Source organism: Bison bison, unplaced genomic scaffold (assembly GCF_000754665.1).
Source record: "Bison bison bison isolate TAMUID 2011002044 unplaced genomic scaffold, Bison_UMD1.0 scf7180017864145, whole genome shotgun sequence".
In the NCBI taxonomy this organism is placed as follows: domain Eukaryota; kingdom Metazoa; phylum Chordata; class Mammalia; order Artiodactyla; family Bovidae; genus Bison; species Bison bison.
The window spans coordinates 583,363-605,210 of NW_011494717.1; the positions used below are offsets into that span (position 1 = coordinate 583,363).

General features: G+C 40.1%; 1 protein-coding gene across 1 annotated transcript in view; it reads right to left on the reverse strand.

The window, feature by feature from the left end:
* Nucleotides 1-21,842, reverse strand: part of SMC6 (structural maintenance of chromosomes 6) — a 74,994-nt gene extending 53,152 nt beyond the window's left edge. The window contains exons 1-4 of the mRNA XM_010840507.1: nt 21,718-21,842; nt 10,224-10,369; nt 6,322-6,439; nt 4,303-4,408 (exon numbers count right to left, since the gene is read on the reverse strand). Coding sequence (XP_010838809.1) covers nt 4,303-4,408; nt 6,322-6,439; nt 10,224-10,364 — 365 coding nt within the window. The 5' untranslated portion in view covers nt 10,365-10,369; nt 21,718-21,842. The remainder of the gene's footprint in view (nt 1-4,302; nt 4,409-6,321; nt 6,440-10,223; nt 10,370-21,717) is intronic.
* Between the last annotated feature and the right edge of the window lie 6 nt (nt 21,843-21,848).

Here is a 21,848-nt window from a genome sequence, read left to right on the forward strand (position 1 = left end):
CCAAGATATACATCCTACATCTTTATGATCTATCTCTTCTCAAGATACCCTGAGTGGCTTGGGGTGTGTACGTTTTTAACCGGAAATAGCAATCAGTATCTAACTAAGACAGATGTGCTCCTGAAAAGTTCTAATTAATGAGCTTTTAAAGCACTCTGCGGTAATTCTAATGAAAAGTCAAGGTTGAAAACTATCAGCTAAAGTCTATGATAGGAGAAGGGTATCTGGCCTACAACATAAAGCCAAAAATACTTGTAACTCATGAAAACATTTTTAAAAATAAAGTGATACCTCCCTTGATTTGCAAATACCAACTTTATTTTCCTTCTGGGCCACTCCTTGCATTTGAAAGCTATTTTTACTATTGTGAGAGCTTTGTAGACACTTATATCCCACTACCATATGAATTCATAAGAAAGGCAAGTTATTTAAAAACATTTAAGGCTTACAAAAAATACCCTTCATAATGACTGCTCAGAAAACCTATATAAGGAAACAGAATACCTGCTCTGGGACTGACTGCTGTCTCCCCACCTACTAACGTGGCTGGTGTGGAATTTGGGTCAAGAGCCATAGAGCCCAGTGTCTGTCCCTAGAGAGACCCTTCAGTGAGAAGAGGAACGATCAGGGAGAGCTCCTCCAGAATGACAGCACACGAGCGCGCACACACCACAAGCATACGCAGTGCCGCCCTAAGGCTGTGGCTTCATTTTTTGGGGGGGGATCCAAAAACTACTTTTTATTTATCATCATGAAGATTTTTACATATTTAAAACTCAAACTATACACTTTTGACAAGTGAAATTTATGAAAATGCTATAATAAAGCTCTTTTTAACAAAAACTATTTTCTCATATAAGATGTCACACAAAGAAGTCACTGAAGTTCCTGTCAAAATTAGAATTTCTAGGGGTTTCGGTTCAAGATGGCTACAGGATCCAGAACTGACCTTCTACAACACACGGAATCTATAGCTATGCATCGAACAACTTTCTCGGGATAAAAATAATTAAAAACTAGCTAAGCAAATCCTATACATGGGATGAAGGAGAGAAGACCCATGTCAAAGTGGGTAGAAGAGAATGGGACACAATGTGGCCATAAAATATGAGAACAAGGAAAATACAGCTTTATCAGACATTTACCTCTTGATGCTGTAGCAATGAGGGACTGTGAAAGTAATTAATAAATAAGTCACAGAAAATCCCCAATGATAAGAAAAGATGCAAGTGGCTTAAAACAGAAAAAGAAAGGAACAACAGTGAAAGAGGAAAAATGTAAGAGGTTACCATTTTCAAACCCAGAACAACAGATGGCACATATCTCTGGTCCTGGTAAGAAGGGAAACCTGAAGTTGTTTTTTTTTTTTTACTTTTGTGTGCTTCTCCACATATATGTCTTATTTTATACACCTGCACATATAAAGGTTACAAACTTGGGAAGTGTGGCTTACAATCACCAGGGAGGTGGGCCATGAAGGAAGATGATGTAGAAAGAGCACAGGACCGCTAATGCTACTTACAGTGGAAAAGGGAAGTGCATGTTGGAGGTCCCCAAAGGAAAACGCAACTGAAGTGCAGAGAATGTAGGGTGGCGGTTGTTTAGTCACTAAGTCATGTCCAGGTCTTTTGCAACCCCGTGGATTGTAGCCTGCCAGGTTCCTCTGTCTGTGGGATTTCCCAGGGAAGAATACAGGAGTGGGTTGCCATTTTCTTCTCCAGGGGGCTGTGGCTTCTTTCTTGGCTTCAGGAGACCCTTATCTGTACAGAGGTGACTCCAGCATTGTGTATTGATGGAAATGAGGCACAAGGAACATGGAAAATGCCATGTAGAATAAGGACACACCTGTTCCTTCTCTGGGTGGCTAGCTAATCTGCAGTACGTTCTGTAAACTTGACTAAATCAATCAGGCATGTGTAGTATCCCTCCATAACCCACTCCCCCAATGCTACAGCTGATGTCAAAAACTGGCCTGGTGCCTAGATCCCAGGACTAGGATTAGGAAGGCTGAGGGAGGGAACAGTGAACTGAACCTGCTGAAGAATGTGAAGGGCTATGGGTCTGAGACTTTGGTCTCTCCGAGAGGAGGAGACATATCCTTACTACTGCAAAGCCTCGCTGGATGATCAGAGGGCGGAGCCCCAGGTAAAGAGCCTCTAGGCACAGTCAGTCCTCTGGCTTCTCCTAACCATCTTAGGTAAGCATCTCTAAGGAAGGTTGGAACCCTCTACAAAGGCAGCCTGGAGCTCAAGTGTAACAAGTGGAGTGCTTCAGATGGGGGGAGGGGGAGTCCTGAGGACCACCTTAAACCTGTGCCTGAATGACAGGCACCCTCAGAACGATGGAATAGCCACACAGATTTTAGACACAAAACAAAAAGATAATACTCAGTGAGCTAATTCTGTTTAAAAAAAAAAGTGGTAACAGAATCAGAGATTATAAAATTAGAGAAATTTTATAGCCACCGAGTGTTTTAAATGAGGAAGACAAGGACAAGAGGAGTAGGAATGGGTTTGGAAAAGCTGTTTTTAGCTACTTTTTCAGACAAGGTCAGTACAAAGCAGACTGAGCTCAGGTCAAAGCTTTTAGCTGTTATTACCTCTGTTTAAAATATTTTAATGTTCCTATCTACAGGCAGCTGTGTCCTTCAATGGTGGTGATTTGTGCAAACTAGCCTTTATCCATCTTTCTTTTTTTAATGGCATTCCAAGGACAAATCTCAGAAAGAAGCTTCTGCTTGGGTCTAGGTACTTCTCATATGGAAAAAAATTTTTTAATCTTTAATGGAGACATAAAACATTTAATGGTACAGAATAAAAAATTTCTTCCTGAGGTTTCTATGTGAAAGATCAATGGGTTATCCAGCTAGGTAGACTAGGTAAATATTTGGATAACTTGAACTGAAACAGAGTTGAGACCATTAACTTTGAAGTGTTCAAATAGCTAACTTTTGACTTCAGACATTATTTTCTTTGGAGACTGTGGGAGAGAAGACCTTGCCAGACTGGAGCCCAAATACAGTCAGGAGAGGCAGAAAACATGCTGGAGAATTGTTTTCAAGTAGTTCCTTTCCAAGGCCATACAGCACGGGAAACAATTTTCTGTGTATCTTTTCCTTCCTCTTCCTAAGTCCACTTGGAACCTTGGCTTAAGGGTAAGATTCCTAAGGTTTCTGAGAAATACATAAGAAACCTGCAATCCTGATTCACATCACGTCCCCATTCTGTTTTTTAGAAATCAAATGGAAAATGGGGGAAGTTAAATCGATATAACACTGAGCAGAAGGGAAGTCAGTTACAAGGGGGACAAAAAGACAATCACTGTTAATTATCAAAGTTCCAGAAGTCCTTGGGCACCGAGTATGTGAGGGAGAAACAAGCAGTGGGAGACGCCTCACTGTGGGAGCTGGGATGACAGAGTCTAGGACATCCAGTTCATAGGAGAAATGAGGATCCCGTCAGGGTTTTCTGAGGCTGAACTAAAAAGAATAAGGATATCAGCCTGACAAGAGCTCCTAATGGACAAAGGGCCACGAGTCTACGATGATGCAAACCAGGCAATTAATATACAGTTAGGTGACGGTGAATGTAACACAAACATTCAGTGAAAGAAACACAAACATAAAGCCACACATGGTTGTTATATAACCATTCACAAAGGTCAGGATGAACCACAAAGAGGTTTATGATTATAGCCCTCACACCAAATTCACTGGTGAACCATCTGAGTAAAGCATACAAAATGAGAGACAGAATGGAATACTTTTTTTTGAATTCTTAAGAGAGTTGGAGTTCTGTTTAGGGACACCTTGACTCGTTACTAGTTCTGCTCTAGCTCACGTGGTATCAACATGTACTTGCTGAAGCTGGATTTGGGACAAGAGCCAGAGAAGTCCTGGTGGTCCAGTGGATAAGGCTCTGCACTTCCTGTAGAGGGCAGCAGCTCGATCCCTGGTTGGGGTAAGGTCCCGCATGCTATGCGGCCAAAAAAATTTAAAGTCCCATGTTCATAAATATTCCTTTAAATGGAAGTACACAAATTTATCACTCCTCATTCTTCCATAAAGGTAAAGGAAACAAGTGTCTGGGGGAGGTGCATGGCATTAAGTGACATAAGCATTCTGTCAGGAGAGATAAAGAGGCAACAGTGGGGAAGAGAAAGGAATGAAAAGATATGACACCTGACACCTCTGTTCCACTTCCAGGAAGCCAATTCATTTCTGACAATGTCTACATGAATTGGGAATCTAAAGCTGCTTCTTATTAAAGAACTGAAAGATACACGTAGAAAGCCAACACTTACTTCTGTCCATCCTTCACAAAACCTTTTAAAGAAGATCCTCGATTAGTAGTGATAGCTTTTCCACCAAGACCAACTATGAGAGCTGTGAGCACCGCACTCTTGCCACCTAAAGAACAGGTGTTGAAGAAATCACATGCATTAGAGAGGGAGAAGTATGATTTCTATAATTTGATGTAAAAATATTTCTCAGAGAAGATGTGAAATAGTCTAACCCTGAAAGGAAGTGTTACACTTCAATTATAGTTTTCTTCCAGTGCCAAAAACAAAAAGTTGTATATATCATGAAATATTTAGCTGCTGCTATTAGAAAAAAAAAATCAATATATTTCAGGAATCAAATTTGTGCCAGAAATGGAAAAAACTGGTTGATAACTTTCCAACCTAAAATTTACAGTATCATCTTGACCTGTCAGATATTAAATGAACTTATCTTTCTAATTAACCCAAATACATTTAACTCATCTAATGTTTCTTACATCCTAATTTAATTAAAATTAGGATTTTTCTTTTCCCATAAATTCTCAGAAGCCCAAAACTATTTTTGACCCTGATTGCAAGCTCCACAGGGACAGGACCTTACCTTAACTCAGTGGCTATCTCCAATATAAGCCCATAATAGGCACTCACATATTTGCTGAATAAATGAATTTAAATATGAAAAACTACCAGTCGTATAGACAGATTTTGTATATTTTGCGATATTTTGGCAATTATTATTCCTAATTTGAGTATTATTCATTTGCTCACTCTTTAAAGAGTATACTTTTTTACTCCTAACAGACAAAAAATATCGCAAGCTAAAACAGCAAAATCTGTAACAGTTACCCAGAATATGACAACCATTTTCTCAACTTCACAATCAACCAAAGAGATCAACTCTTATTAACTCATCATCTTTCACAACATACTCTAAATTAAACCAAGTATACAAGAGTTAACCCAATTTAGTTCCTGGGATGTCTTTTGAGTTCCTATACTAACTCTCTCCTTTTTCTTCATTTCCAAATTCCCAGTTTCCACCACCTGCATTAGATTAACACCTTCACTATTTCGAATGTTAAGCTCTAACTGCAGAACCTACCGGTCTGTCTTTACTACTTGTCCTGTTTGACCTCCCCATAGCTCTGGTCCTTTTGTCTATTCTCTCCTTCTGAAAACACTTTCCTCTTGAACTAACAGAGGAGGAAAAACAAAGAACAACTAAACAGACCACGGAGCTATCTGTACTAGTTCCATGTTCTAGCACGACCACCATCCCTGGACCCTGGCAAGCTCCTCTCCCTCTCTACTGGCTCAGTTAAGCAGCCAACATGGTTCACCACAAAGGCTGCCTAACTCGTCTTTCCAACTCCTATGTCTTCCTCTATGTCTCAGCTACTTCTTCCCCAGAAGATCTAAAAGATCGTTCATTTTTATTCAAGTACCACCACAAATACCATCTCTTTTTAAAGCTTTCATTGGCCACATGAGTGAGAATTCATTTCTTTCTTGTTTGGATTCCCATGGCACTTCATTCATGCTGTTACAACATTTAATAGATACAAGACACAGGACTGTCTCAACGGCAATGAGGATAGCTTGCCCACTCTTCTATGGTATGAATTCCAAGGTACATAGATTCAAATCACTATGCATTCTAGAACAGTGGGATTGGGAGGGAGTTGGAAGGGAGATTTGGGAGAGAGGGGTGGGGACATGGGTGTACCTATGGCTGATTCTTGTTCATGTTTGATTGAAAACCACAAAATTCTTTAAAGCAATTATCCTTTAATTAAAAAAATAAAGTGGCAAAACAACATGAAAGAAAGGTTTATTCCTCTTGCATAATGAACCCAGAGTTAATTCATTATTTTCTTAAAGTGTAGACTGGCAGCAAATACTGAAAAATTCATGACCACAAACCAGAGATCTAAAACTTAGCTGTATCAGCACTAATAGGCACCTATTTAAAAAAGTTAAAGCATTCTGACTTCAATGTACTGCTCAAAGTCAAATAAGAAGGAAGGCAAAAGCACTTACTTCCATTATTGCCAACAACAAAGTTGACATTAGAACCAAACTTAAAGGGTCCAAGCATCGAATGACACATGAAGTTTTTGAGCTGAATACTCTCAATTATTCCAACTTCTGCTGCTGTCTATGAATTTTAAAAAATGAGAGAAAACAATCAATCTAATTCAATCACTACAATCATCCAACTGTTTGTTAGCAGGAGAAAGATCAGCAGTGCCATCAATGAAAAAAGTTATAGAAAGTACAATTTTAAATGTTAATTTCAATTAATGAGTAAGAGCATGCTCAGTCATTAAGTTGTATCCAACTCTTTGAGACCCCATGAACTGTAGCCTGCCAGGCTCCTCTGTCCATGCAATAATACAGGAGTAGGTTGCCATTTCCTTCTCCACCGAATCTTCCCGACCAAGGGATTGAACCTGCATCTCCTGCATTGGCAGGTGGGTTCTTTACCACTGAGCCACTAGAGAGGCCTTCAATCAATGAGCAAGTGACATTAATTCATATGATTAACTGCTATTTTTAAAGTCCTTATAGGTTCTAACAAGTATTTCACAGGATTCTTTTTTAATATGGACAATACCAACATCTTGAGTCACATCAGTTTTTGTTGGAGAGAGGCTATCTTCGGCATTGTGGGATATTTAACAGCATCTCTAGCCACTACCCACCAGATGCCAGCAGCACTCTCTCCTCCAACCCCAGCTGTGACAACCAAACATTATATTCAGACATTGCTAAATGTATCCACTGCAGAGAGAGCACAGAATTATAATTTCCATATTGAGAATACGTCATAATTAAATTAGAGATGGTTCATATATGTTTTAACCAAGAGTTTGATACACAGTGGTTACACTTTGTAGTTAAAATATGAAAATAAATCAACTATATTTTACCAAACCTTCCAAATGTTTTTGAAGAACATTTAATGTCTCCAACTTTTAAGTTATTTATTATAAAAATCTCTGGCTCTCTATCACTAAACAGCAGCTTATTAAAAAGCAGGGAACATTTACATCCTTATATGAGTGGCTTCCCAGGTGGCTCAATGGTAAAGAACCTGTCTCCCAATTCAGGAGACACGAATTCGATCCCTGGGTCGGGAAGATCTCCTGGAGAAGGAAATGGGAACCCGCTCCAGTGTTCTTGCCTGAGAAATCCCATGGACAGAGGAGCCTGGCAGGCTACAGGCCATGAGGTCACAAAAGAGTAGGACATGACATAGCAACAAAAACAAGCAGAATTCTGTAGAAATCATGGTTGAAGACTTTTTAAAAGTCTTCAGTTTATTTTGATCTAATTGAAGACTTAGAAGTAGTTATAAAAAATAATACAGAGAAATCCTGTGACTCCTTTACCCAGGTTCTGCCAAAGGTAAAATCTTGAAAACTATGGTACAATACCACACCAGGGTGCTCATTTTGATAGTGACGCACAAAATATTCCCATCACAAGTAACTGTCACATTGTCCTTCTAGAGCCGCATCCTCATTCCTCCCCACCCACTCATCCTTTACCCTGGCCCACTGGTCTGCTCTCCATTTCTGAGACACTGTTATTTCAAGAATGTTATATACATGGAATCAGACAGAATGTAACCTTTGGAAAAGCGCTTTTTCCTTCACTCAGCTTAACTGTCTTTTGCTGTCTATGTGCACAGTTCCCTGCTTTCTACTGCTAAATAGTATCTCAGGGTAGAGACATCCTATAGCAGGTTTAACTACTCACTCACTGTATGACATCTGGATTGTCATACAGTTTTTGAGTATTACAAAATAAAGCTGCTATGAACACTCATGTACAGATTTTTGTGGGAAAATAGATCTTCTTTTCTCTGTGATGCTGTGCTATGCTTAGTCACTCTGTTGTGTCTGACTCTTTGCGACGCCATGCACTGTAGCCCGCCAGGCTCCTCTGTCCCTGGGAATTCTCCAGGCAAGAATATTGGAGTGGGTTGCCATGCCCTCCTCCAGGGGATCTTCACAATTCAGGGATCGAACCCAGGTCTCTCACATTGCGGACAGATTCTTTACCATCTGAGTCGCCGGGGTAGCCCAAGAATACTGGAGTGGGTAACCCATCCCTTCTCCAGGGGATCTTCCCAACCCAGGAAACGAACCAGGGTCTCCTGCACTGCAGGCAGATTCTTAACCAGTTGAGCTACCAGGGAAGACCCTTTCTCTGTGATAGATACTGGGTTATATGATAGATGGTTACATGCTAAATTTCTTACAGAAACTGCCAAACTATTTTCCAGAGTGACTGTACCATTTTACATTCCCACCAATATATGAATGATCCACTTTCTTTGCATCCTTGCCAGCATATGGTATTGTCATTTAAGAGAGAGAAAAAAAAAAGTAGCCATTCTGATGGGTGTGCAGTGGTATTTCATCATGGTCTTAATTTGCATTTCCCTCATGACAGGGCTTCCCTGGTGGCTCAGAGGTTAAAGTGTCTGCCTGCAATGCGGGAGACCTGGGTTCGATCCCTGGGTAGGGAAGATTCCCTGGAAAAGGAAATGGCAACCCACTCCAGTACTCTTGCCTGGAGAATCCCATGGACAGAGGAGCCTGGTGGGCTGCAGTCCACGGGGTCACAAAGAGTCGGACACGAATGAGCGACTTAACTTTCATGACAGGTTATTCTGAACATGATGTCATGTGTGTATCTGCCGTCTGTACATCCTGTCAGTGAAATGTCTCTTTATGTCTTCTGTGCATTTTCAAATTGGAAATTTGCTTTTAATTGTCGAATTTTGAGAATTCTTTATACACATTCTTTATAAAATTCTTTATACAGTACTCTTGCCTGGAGAATCCCATGGATGGAGGAGCTTGGTGGGCTACAGTCCACGGGTCGCAAAGAGTCGGACACGACTGAGCGACTTCACTTTCTTTCTTTCACTTTATACAAACAAGATATTTGTACTTTGTTGGATACGTGATTGGCAAATATTCTGCTAGCTTGACTTTCCATCCTCATAACAAGGTCTTTGCAGAAGAAAAGTTTTTAATTTTGATGAGGTCTAATTTATCAGTTTTTCATTTTATGGTTTGTATGTTTGGCGTCAAGTCTAAGAATTCTCTGCTGAATGCTAATCTGAACCTGAAACCCAAACATTTGGTACAATTCTTCAGTCAAACCAACTGAAACTGAAGAGACCTTTTTTAGGAGTTTTTAAAGGATGAATTAAATTTCCTTGTTATAGGAATTGGTCCACTCTAAACTGCTAATCTATGTGTGCAGAGTTGTTAACAATATTCCCTTATCGTCCTTTCTTTTAAAATTTACTTTTGGGTACGCTGGGTCTTCATTGCTGTGCCAGGCTTTTATTTAGTTGCAGTGAGCGGGGGGCTACTCTAGTTCTGGTGTGAGGGCTTCTCACTGAGATGGCTTCTCGTGTTGTGGAGCACGGGCTCTACAGAGAGCACAGGTTTCAGTAACCGTGGCACACAAGCTTAGCTGTCCTGCCACATGTGGATCCAACTCATGTCCTCAGCGATGGCAGGCAGATTCTTAACCACTGGACCACCAGGGAAGTCTCCTTATTATCCTTTTGCTGTTTGCAGAGTCTATGGTCAAATCCACTGTTTCATTCCTGACACTGGTAGTTTGTGTTTTCTCTCATTTTCCCTTTCGTCAATCTTAGTAGAGGTTTGTAAGTTTTACTGACCTTTCCAAAGAACTACATCTTTGTTTTATTGTTTTCTCTACTAATTTTTTCTAAAAATTAACATGAACTTCAAAATTAGGTGATTTTTACATCACTTTTAAAAATTTATGATATTTTTCCTCTGCAGCTAGCGACCCAGCTTCAGATACTGAATTAAGAATATGATATATAAAACAGACAGGAGAAACAGGACAATCAAAAGTTATTAATTTTATAATTTTGCACTCACCAAAGTAGAGGTACCATTAGTGAAAGAAACTGCACATTCATCTTCGTCACATTCATCTTTATCAAAATCGTCCAATTCTTCTTGTCTTGGTCTTTTGGCATTTTCAGGAGAGAAAAAATTTTCTTCCTTTCTTTTGGCCATCAGGTCTAAACAAATATTACAGTGACAATGAAGAAAATCATGTAAAGCACCCATACAACTGTTTCATATATATATATTAACAAAACTTAACAAAATCAGACAAAGCTTAAATTTTAGTACTATATCCATTCATTTTCACTTTAAGAAAAAGTAAAATTATCATCTGTGTGGAGGGAGGGGGCCATGAGCCAAACAATGCGAGTGGTCACGAGAAGGTGGAAAGGTAGGGACACAGATACTCAAGAACCTCTGGAAAGGAACATATCCTTCCTGCTCTCTTGATTTTAGCCCAGGCAGACATGTCAGACTTCTCACTACAGAAGTAGATAATAAATTCTTGTTTTAAAAAATCTGCATATGCAACACTAGAAGATTTTACGTCAGAGGGGATTCATGATGGAGGTTTTTATTGATACGGACCTATCTAAGTATTTTAACTCCTAAGCTTACAAAAAGCAAACGGTTTTATTTGTGAAACTGTAGATCCACTGATGAGATGGTAAATGCCTTCTGAACTTACTCCAGAGCAATCATCCAATTTTTATAAGTTATAAAGTAATAATGAATCATATAAAATTGATATTATTTCCCCAAAGAAGCATATTTGTAGTGGCCTGTATAGTCCATGGAGTCTCAAAGAGTCTGACAAGAAACAGTGACTTTCACTTTCACTTTTGCCTAGCACTGGAAGAGAAGGGAAAGGCAAGGGAGAAAAGGAAAGATATCCCCATTTGAATGCAGAGTTCCAAAGACTAGTAAGGAGAGATAAGAAAGCCTTCCTCAGCGATCAATGCAAAGAAATAGAGGAAAACAACAGAATGGGAAAGACTAGAGATCTCTTCAAGAAAATTAGAGATACCAAGGGAACTTTTCATGCAAAGATGGGCTCGATAAAGGACAGAAATGGTATGGACCTAACAGAAGCAGAAGATATTAAGAAGAGGGGGCAAGAATACACAGAACTATATGAAAAAGATCTTCGTGACCCAGATAATCACAATGGTGTGATCACTGACCTAGAGCCAGACATCCTGGAATGCGTCAAGTGGGCCTTAGGAAACATCACTACGAACAAAGCTAGTGGAGGTGATGGAATTCCAGTTGAGCTATTTCAAATCCTAAAAGATGATGCTGTGGAAGTGCTTCACTCAATATGCTAGCGAATTTGGAAATCTCAGCAGTGGCCCCAGGACTGGAAAAGGTCAGTTTTCATTCCAATCCGGAAGAAAGGCAATGCCAAAGAATGCTCAAACTACCACACAATTGTACTCATCTCACATGCTAGTAAAGTAATGCTCAAAACTCTCCAAGCCGGGATTTGGCAATATGTGAATCGTAAACTTCCAGATGGTCAAGCTGGTTTTAGAAAAGGCAGAGGAACCAGAGATCAAATTGCCAACATCCGCTGGATCATCGAAAAAGTAAGAGTTCCAGAAAAACATCTACTTCTGCTTTATTGACTATGCCAAAGCCTTTGACTGTGTGGATCTCAACAAACTGTGGAAAATTTTTAAAGTGATGGGAATACCAAACCATCTGATCTGCCTCCTGAGAAATCTGTATTCAAGTTAGGAAGCAACAGTTAGAACTAGACATGGAACAACAGACTGGTTCCAAATCGGGACAGGAGTATGTCAAGGCTACATATTGTCACCGTGCTTATTTTACTTATATGCAGAGTACATCATGAAAAATGCTGGGCTGGATGAAGCACAAGCGGGAATCAAGATTGCCAGGAGAAATAGCAATAACCTCTGATATGCAGGTGACACCACCCTTATGGAAGAAAGCAAAGAAGAACTAAAGAGCCTGTTGATGAAAGTGAAAGAGGAGAGTGAAAAAGTTGGCTTAAAACTCAACATTCAGAAAACTAAGATCATGGCATCTGGTCCCATCACTTCATGGGAAATAGATGGGCAAGCAATGGAAACAGTGAAAGACTTTATTTTTCGGGGGGCTCCAAAAATCACTGCAGATGGTGACTGCAGCCATGAAATTAAAAGATGCTTACTCTTTGGAAGGAAAGTTATGACCAACCTAGACAGTATATTTAAGAGCAGAGATATTTCTTTGCCAACAAAGGTCCGTCTAGTCAAGGCTCTGGTTTTTCCAGTGGTCATGGATGGATGTGAGAGTTGGACTATAAAGAAAGCTGAGCACCGAAGAATTGATGCTTTTGAAGAAGACTCTTCAGAGTCCCGTGGACTGCAAGAAGATCCAGTCCATCCTAAAGGAAATCAGTCCTGAATATTCACTGGAAAGACTGATGCTGAAGCTGAAACTCCAATACTTTGGGTGCCTGATGTGAAGAACTGACTCATTGGAAAAGACCCTGATGCTGGGAATAACTGAAGGCATGAGAAGGGGACAACAGAGGATGAGATGGTTGGATGGCATCACCGACTCAATGGACACGTGTCTGAGTAAACTCCATGAGTTGGTGATGGACAGCGAGGCCTGGCGTGCTGCATTCCATGGGGTAGCAAAGAGTTGGATACGACTGAACTGAGTAGTGTCACTTCACTGTTCTCTAATAAATAACCCAGGCTAATTATCTAGTTTTTTTTTTTGTTTTTACCAATATTCCTTAAAATTTGCCTGTAGAAAATTAACATCATCAAGCTTTTCTAAACATAAAAGCCACACCTTAAGTCCAAGTTGATGGTCTTTCGTTGAAATGAAATGGTATCATTACTTGAACTGCTGCTTTCATTTTTCTCTTAAAAATTCTCCTAGAGCCCTAAAGTGATAGGTACCTAATAACTGTTTGCTGAGTAATGAGAAACATCCACAGCACAGGTAACAAAAATTTCTAAGATACAAGAATATGAAAAATAGTTCTACTTTCAATCTGTTTGCTGCTGCTGCTGCTAAGTCGCTTCAGTCGTGTCCGACTCCGTGCAACCCCATAGACGGCCTCCTACCAGGATCCTCTATCCCTGGGATTCTCCAGGCAAGAACACTGGAGTGGGTTGCCATTTCCTTTTCCAATGAATGAAAGTGAAAAGTGAAAGTGAAGTTGCTCAGTCGTGTCCGACTCTTAGTGACCTCATGGACTGCAGCCTACCAGGCTCCTCCATCCATGGGATTTTCCAGGTAAAAGTACTGGAGTGAGGTTCAATCCGTTTAGGTACCCCCAGAACTATATCACAGCAGGTTTGTGCCAGGTATCTGGGCAGCAGGAGATTAAATGACATTTTCCCTCATTAATTCGGACTGAAAGATTCAACTCAGTCCTCAGTAGAAAAAAGGATAGTTCACCTTGATGATGTATGGATGGCAAGGAAGCCGGTCAGACATGTAGGTGTGTGCTGGGAGGCCAGTGGAGTATGTTACAAAGACAACAAGAAATAGATCAAAGTGGGAGAATAAGGACTTTAAAGCACAAATGAGAGAGAGGAGGAGGGCAGGGGAGAAATACATACAGTGCTTAATTTTTATCCACTGCCCTCCAAACTTATACTGACAGAAGCAATTTTGCAGAAATATCAAATATCTATACATATCTTGTTGGAACTGTTTTGGGGAACTAGCTTTGACAAGTTTTATTATGACAATGCATGCTTCATTAAGTGAACTGGGTAGTTTATCTTTTAATGCTCTGCAATCACCACTATGGCATGACACTGAAAGGTTTTTTGAAAGTGAAAAAGAACTAACCTTAAAGCTATTAGATAGTGCAGACTATTTTAATTTTATGAAATCATTTCAATTTCTTTTTTTGTATACCGGTTATTACAGGTTGACTATAGATTCCTAGAACAAGTCTGCTGTAATTTCATTTTCCAGAACACTGATAATTTAAAGCTTCAAATTTATTACACAAAATTACCTTGTTTTGTACAATCCTCAACTGTGGTCGTGATTCCTTTCACGTCAATTCTATTTAATTAATCTTTTTTCTCCCCAAAGTAGCTATTTACGTTTACCAAATTTAGTTTTTCTTTAACAAAAATATTTTAATACTTACTCATATATTTTTAGACAATCAAATATAAGAGAATCACAGTGGAGTTGGAGTTCAGAATTCTTTAAGCCAAAGTGCAAGTTGAAAAAAGCAATCAGAGACTTCCACTTCTAGAAAGGTGGAACAGATGTATTTTCCCTATTCCTCTTGCTTAGTAAAACATTCTTGAAAATTATATACTATAAAACAAACATAACACAGCTCTGAAAAAGGAGGTAGATTGGTAGGAAACTCACAATCCAAGGAAAGATGTCACGGTGGTTCACTGAGTTTTTGTTTTCCCTCAACTACTGTGGACTTGGAGAAGCCAGCAACAGGGGAAACACCAAGAGGTGCAGAGGGAAACAAAAGGCTTAATGAAAGCCTATTCCCTCCAGACAAAAGGCCAGGAAAAGGAAGTCTAACAAGAAGACTTTCAGACAATAATCACTCTAGTCAAATACCATTAAAAGAACTGTTGTCCCTTCCTCACCGCCCCCTGCCTCAGCAAAGGTCAAGTGGGTAGTGTGGACCTCCTTCTGGTGATGCTAAAAGGAGGCATCTCAACATCCCATCTGGCCCAGTGTCAGACAAGGCTGTGCAGGCCAAGTAGGGAGGCATGACAGGGGCATCTGATGAAGAACCTAGAGGTCTACCCCTAAGAGGGTGTAACAGGACGCTATAATACTTACTCCCACTCCCCACTGGATGCGTCAGAGGCCTTTTACCACTGCCTAAAGAAGCGAGGAGCACACCCCAGCCCAACAGCCACCACAAGCCATGGAAAGAGCTCTGGTCAAGTTCCAGATGTGAGTCTCTGTGTCCATGGCCTAAGAAAACCAGAGGGCAGCAGTTCTCAAAGGTTGCAGTGTCTTAAAAAGTACCAAGGACCTCAGAGGGCTTTTGTTTCTATCAATATTGACCGTATTATAAATTAAAACTGAAAAAAAATTTAAAACAACCCACAAGTACACACTGTATCAGCCATCAGAGCAATGACATTATCACATGTCTATAACCTCTAGAAAACTCCTCTGTGTAGTTACAAGTGAATGAAAGTAAAAAAGGGAAATAACATCTTATGATTATTATGAGAACAATTTTAATCTTGTAGCCCCTCTGAAACAGTCTCATGGATCCCTGGACTACATTCGGCAAACTGCTACTGCAGGGAATACTATAAGCATGCCCATTACATACTGCCATAAATGACAAGGCACAGCTACCAGTAATAAAGTTAGGGCAGCAGAGAAGCCAGCCATAGAATGACTGGTAGATTTGATATTCAAAGTGTGGTCCAAGGACCAGCAAGCAGCATCTACATCTCCTAGGAACACGCTAGATATCCAGAATCTCAGACTTCAATTTAAAACAAGTGAATCTGAATCTTCATTTTAACAAGGTCTTGGGTGACTCACAAGTACATTAAGTCTGAGAAGAATTGTTGTAAACAACATTAAAAATTTAGGACTTTATCCTGTCCTGAAGGCAACAAGGAACCTAATGTATCGTGATAAATCAAATACCATTTAAAGGGAATATTAGTTAACATCCAAAGGACATTTAACCTAAACAAATGCCTTTTGAGAGAGTACTAGCATTATAGTCACAATTACCTAATATTCACCATCTTTCTGACAAGTAACTTAGTGTTTATTTTGATCTCTTACACAAGTCAGAACTTGAAAATCAAACATAATTTTCAAATTATTTAATAGCAAGAATTAATATACATTAATTTCAGCTAACTTAAATTCCCTAGAATACTACCAGGCAATTATTTTCCCAACACTGCCTTTCCTCCCACCTATACCTGTTTCTTACTCAATTACAGTCATTTATTTATCACAGAAGAGCAAAGAAGCAGCATTACTTCTTCATTTTCCCAATATTAAATGTCCTTTTAGGCAGTTTTTATTAATGCTTAATACATGAATTTGCAGTTAGCTGACACTCAGACATCAGCTGATTGATCTTAGTATTTTACCACTAGAAAACAGTTGTTTTTCAAGTAAAATCAGGGGAAGGAAGGGGAACGAAGGTATGTGTGATTAGCTTCTCATAATCAATGTGAGATCCTATACAAGACAGAATACAGTGCGCTACATGACGACAATGTTTTTTTATTTGCTGTACTTAGCCTGGGATTTGCAGTTTGCTGTTAGGTTGCCATGGCAACATGCATCTAACAGACACTGAAAGATCCAACCTTTAAAAACATGAATCATTCTATAATTTAATAATGGACTTTTAAAAACACACATGAATGTCCTGCGACTTAAATATAGGTTACAACAGTAGAACTGTTTCTAATATGCTAAAAAGATAATATAAACAGATGTAAAGAAAAATACTTATAATATCCTGTAAAACATAAAAATAGGGGGGGAAAAAGCTCCTCTGGGATTTTCAATGCATTCATAAAGCTCTTCATGGTATTCAATATTTATTTACAATAAAAAAAATTCAATATTAAGGAACATACTACTTCTCCCTTGCAGAATGCAAGCTCCTTCAAAGCAGGAATAGTAACAAATATGATTATCAAGAAAAAATAAGTTCAAGAAGAAAGAAAAATCAATCACCAAGGGTTAATTACAGCAAGCATATACACAGGAAATTTGAAAGACCAAAAGCATTTTCACACAGGATTATAAATTTCTAAATTTTCCATTTTAATGTGAGTACCTAGTAATTCATACTTCCCATTAATATCAAAGTAGGGGCTAACAGTAGTGAGAACAGTCATAACAGAATTGGAAACGTCAATAGAAAACAGAGGTTTTAAAAAAAGGTAAATTGCTACTGCTTCTGAATCTGCCATAGACTATTTACCTCATTCCCAATTCCGCTCCTACCACACCAAAGACAAACTCATTCTTTATTAAACCACCTCATTTTTAATGTACTGAAATATAAGCACGCTGCTTAGAATATATACATGAGATGCAACAGATAATAAATAAGTAAGTGAAAAAATTCATTAGTCCACCCATCAAACAATTATAGGTGAGCAAAACTCAGGTAATAAAATCTGAACACTCAGATTTGTGTTTTTAAAAAATCCCTGTAGCCTCAATATAGAGCACAAATGAAACAGAGTGAGAATAAAGGCAAAACAGACCAGTCTCTAAAGGACAAGCAGTGTTGAACAAAAGCAGTGGCATGCACACCAATGTTCACTGCACCATTATTACAACAGCCAACATACGGAAGCAATATAAATGTCCATCAACAGATAAATGGATAAAGACACGATACACATATACATCCAACATCCACAGATCATAGAAAAAGCAGGAGAATTCCAGAAAAACATCCACTTTTGCTTCACTGACTATGCTAAAGCCTTTGACTGTGTGGATCACAACAAACTGGAAAATTCTTAAAAAAGATGGAATACCGGACCACCTTCCTGGACTCCTGAGAAACCTGTAAGCAGGTCAAGAAGCAACAGTTAGAACCAGACATGGAACAATGGACAGGAATATCAAGGATGTATGTTGTTACCCTTCTTATTTAACCTATATGCAGAGTACACCACATGAAATGCCAGACTTGATGAATTACAAGCTGGAATCAAGACTGCTGGGAGAAATATCAACAATCTCAGATATGCAAATGATACCACTCTAACGGCAGAAAGCAAAGAGGAAATAAACAGCTTCTCAATGAGGAAGAAAGAGGACAGTGAAAAAGGTGGCTTAAAACTCAAAGTTCAAAAATGGCATCTGCTCCCATCACTTCATGGCAAATACATGGGGAAAAAGTGGAACAGTGGCAAATTTTATTATCCCGGGCTACAAAATCAATGCCAATAATGACTGTAGCCATGAAATTAAAAGACGATTGCTTGTTGGAAGGAAAGCTATGACAAACCTAGACAGCGTGTTAAAATGCAGACATCACTTTGTTAACAAAGGTCTGTATAGTCAAAGCTATGGTTTTTCCAGTAGTCATGTACAGATGTGAGAGCTGTAATGTAAAGAAGGCTGAGCACTGAAGAACCGATGCTTTCGAACTGTGGTACTAGAAAAGACTCTTGAGAGTCCCTTGGAATGCAAGGAGATCAAATCAGTCAATCCTAAAGGAAATCAATTCTGAATATTCACTGGGAGGTCTGATGCTAAAGCTGAAGTCCCAGTATTTTGGCCACCTGATGCAAAGAGCTGACTCACTGGAAAAGATCCTGATGCTCGGAAAGACTGAGGACAGCAGAAGGGGACAACAGAGGATGAGATGGTTGGATGGCATCACTGACTCAACAGACATAAGTTTGAGCAAACTCCAGGAGATGGTGAAGGACAGGGAAGCCTGCACCCCTGGAGTGCTACAGACATTAGGACTGCAAAGAGTCAGACAGGACTTAGTGACTGAACAACAAAACACATACACACAATGGAATATTATACAACTGTTAAAAAGAAACCTTGCCATTTGTAACAACATAGGTATTGCTGTTGTTTAGTCACTAAGTCATGTTTGAATATTTTTTGACCCCATGGACTGTAGTCCATCAGGCTCCTCTGACCATACGATTTCTGAGCCAAGAATACAGGAGTGGGTAGCCATTTCCATCTCCACAGGATCTCCCCACCCCAGGGATCAGACTCCAATCTCCTGCATTGGCAGGTGGATTCTTTACCAGTGAGCCACCTGCAAAGCCCCAAAGGGTATTATATTATATGAAATAACTCAGACAGAGGAAGACAAATACTCATATGACCTCACTTATATGTTAAATCTAAAAATCAAAAGAAACAAACAAAATGAAAACAGATACTGATACAGAGAACAAATGGATAATTGCCAGAAGGGGAGAGGGGGGAAGCAGGGGAGTGAAATTAGTGAAAGGGATTAAGAGGTATAAACCTTTTAATTCTCAACATCCTTATAAGTGATCCCTTACTTTACAAAAGAGGATACTGAAGCTCATTTAAAAGATACCCAAATTCATGTAGGTATATCTTAGCAGAGCCTAGATCCAAACCCAGGTTGTCAAAACCCCAAATCAAACTTCTTTAATGTCCAGGTTCCACCTGGCATGAACTGAGTTTAACCAAGTTTGACTATTTATACAAAGTGAAATTGTCTGTTCATCTTGTTCTTCCTTTGGTAATGTATAAAACTATGTGATATGTCCCTCTAATGTTGGGCTTGCTGTATAAAATTTTATCTTGTGTTTAATTTTCAGAAACAATCTTTACTCTTAATAGTAAATGCCATCATCAGTAGACTGAGGTTTGGAAATGATTCATTCATTTTTCTTGAAAACATTGAGTTTGAAGTGCTTCTAGGAAATTGAGATGGATAGGCCAGTAAGCAGCAAAATAATAGAGTTAGATTCTAGTAGAGACTTCCTAGGTGGCTCAGCGGTAAAGAATCTGCCTGCCAATGCAGTCGACCCAGGTTTGATCCCTGGGTTGGGAAGATCCCCTGGAGAAAGAAGTGGCAACCCACTCCAGTATTCTTGCCTGGAAAATCCCATGGACAGAGATGTCTGGCGGGCTAGTCCATGAAGTCACGAAAGAGTAGGACAAGACTCAGCATCAAGACAATAACAAAGACGTAGATTTGGCAGTGGCACTAAGAAAGTCACAGAGACTATTCTGAATTTGTTCACCAGGGAAACTAGTGAGTAAGATGTACCTCATTAACTAGTGAATAAAAAATACTAAGTGTCTACACTTGACCCTCAGTCATCTGGACTTACATATGTATATATACATATATAACTGTGACGTTTAATTATGCTTTAAACATAATACCTTCATGTGTGGGCACTCAGTTGTGTGACTCTTTGCGACCCTCTGGACTGTGGCCCACCAGGCTCCTTTGTCCATGGAATTTTTCAGGCAAGAATACTGGAGTGGCTTGCCACTTCCTTCTCCAGGGGATCTTTAGGACGAAGGAAATGAACCCAGGTCTCGAATCTCCTGCATTGGCAGGTGGGTTCTTTACCAGCTGAGCCACCAATTCCTTAAAGTAAACCAAGTATGGCTTTGACTAATTCTCCTAACTTAGATCTAAAAATGATCATCAAGATTTAGGCAGGTTTTATACAAAATTCTACATCTACTCAGTAAAATAAAGTCAGTAAAATAAAAAACCAGGCTCCTCTGTCCATAGGATTCTCCAGGCAAGAATACTGGAGTGGGTTGCCATTTCCTTCTCTAGGGGATTTTTCTGACCCAGGGGGACTGAACCCAGGTTGCCTGCATTGCAGGCAGATTCTTTACCATCTGACGCGCTGGGGAAGCCCAATTACAGAATAGAAACTGAAATTTACAGAGGTGGTACCAACCTGTTCAGGGTCACACAACACTGGTTCTTATACAAAAACATGTAAAAAGTAATATTCTGGTAATCTCCAAACTTCTTTGTACTTACTGGCATTCAAGGGGAAAAAAAGCGGAAAACTGTAAACACACATTTCTACAGGAAATAATTACTCTGCATATTTCTCACAGTAAAAGGAGATAAAGTGAATCTAAGTATTTCTAACATGCTCCCTTACCACCCATATACACCAGTGCATAAGCTAGTGAGTATTTTAAAAGACTACACAGCAGCCATCTAAAAATCTGGAAATTTGGACTTTTTCTTCTTTTGAATATATTCCAGAATAGCTTGTATTTAGAACACTCCCTTTCAATTTCACGACATATACAGAGTAGCAAGCACTCAGATAAGTTCCGTGTTCAGGGTTTAAACACCAAATAGTTGCTCCCGTAGGAATTAGCACAGCACCCTCTTATGCCCCAAAGTGTCCTGCAGCCCTTCCTCCACCCTTGAGCTCAGTGTTCAGGAATTCCCAGTACTGATTCTTCTCCAATTCATCTCCACAAGAAAATAAGGGGGAAAGAAACGCCATCATAAACTTCCAAACGTCACAATTTAAATTTTTCTAGGTAACAGTTTTGCGTTCTCCTGAAACTGGGATTTAGCAACAAAGCCACCTTCAGGGATATTTACACATATCTCTTAAACGTAGTTAAGTTGTTACTTGTAAGGGGTCATCACAGGGGGTGATAAGAACCCAATTTCCGAGCCTACACTCATCCCCCTGACCCTTCTCCCCCTCAAACCACTCATCAAAGCCTAACGGCGGCCGTTCGGGGCCCGGCGCCGGGTTCCCTCAGGCTAGCCGGAGACGAGATTTTTCAAGCACCGCCGCCAGAGCCGTCCGAGGGAGGGGCCCGGCGGACACCGGCAAGTTTCCTGCGGCTGAAGGGACCCGCGCCGCCGGCGGAAAGGGTGCGGAGATCACCGCCGGCCGTTGACCCGCGCGCCCTGGGCACCGCCGCGGCTCCAAAGACCCGGCCGCCAGCGGGTGGGCTGAGGGAGGGCGCAGGCCAAGGGAGGATCCGAAGCAAGAGAGAGCGACGGAGCGCGCCCTTAGCCTACCTCCAACAAGTCGAAGTCTCCCCCAAGGAACCCCCGATCGGCGGGACTGCCGCCGCAGCACAGGACGCTAAAGCCACGTTAGTGGACTCTCGCAGTCGGCCCAGCAGCAGTTGGTCCCCGAGACACCGCGC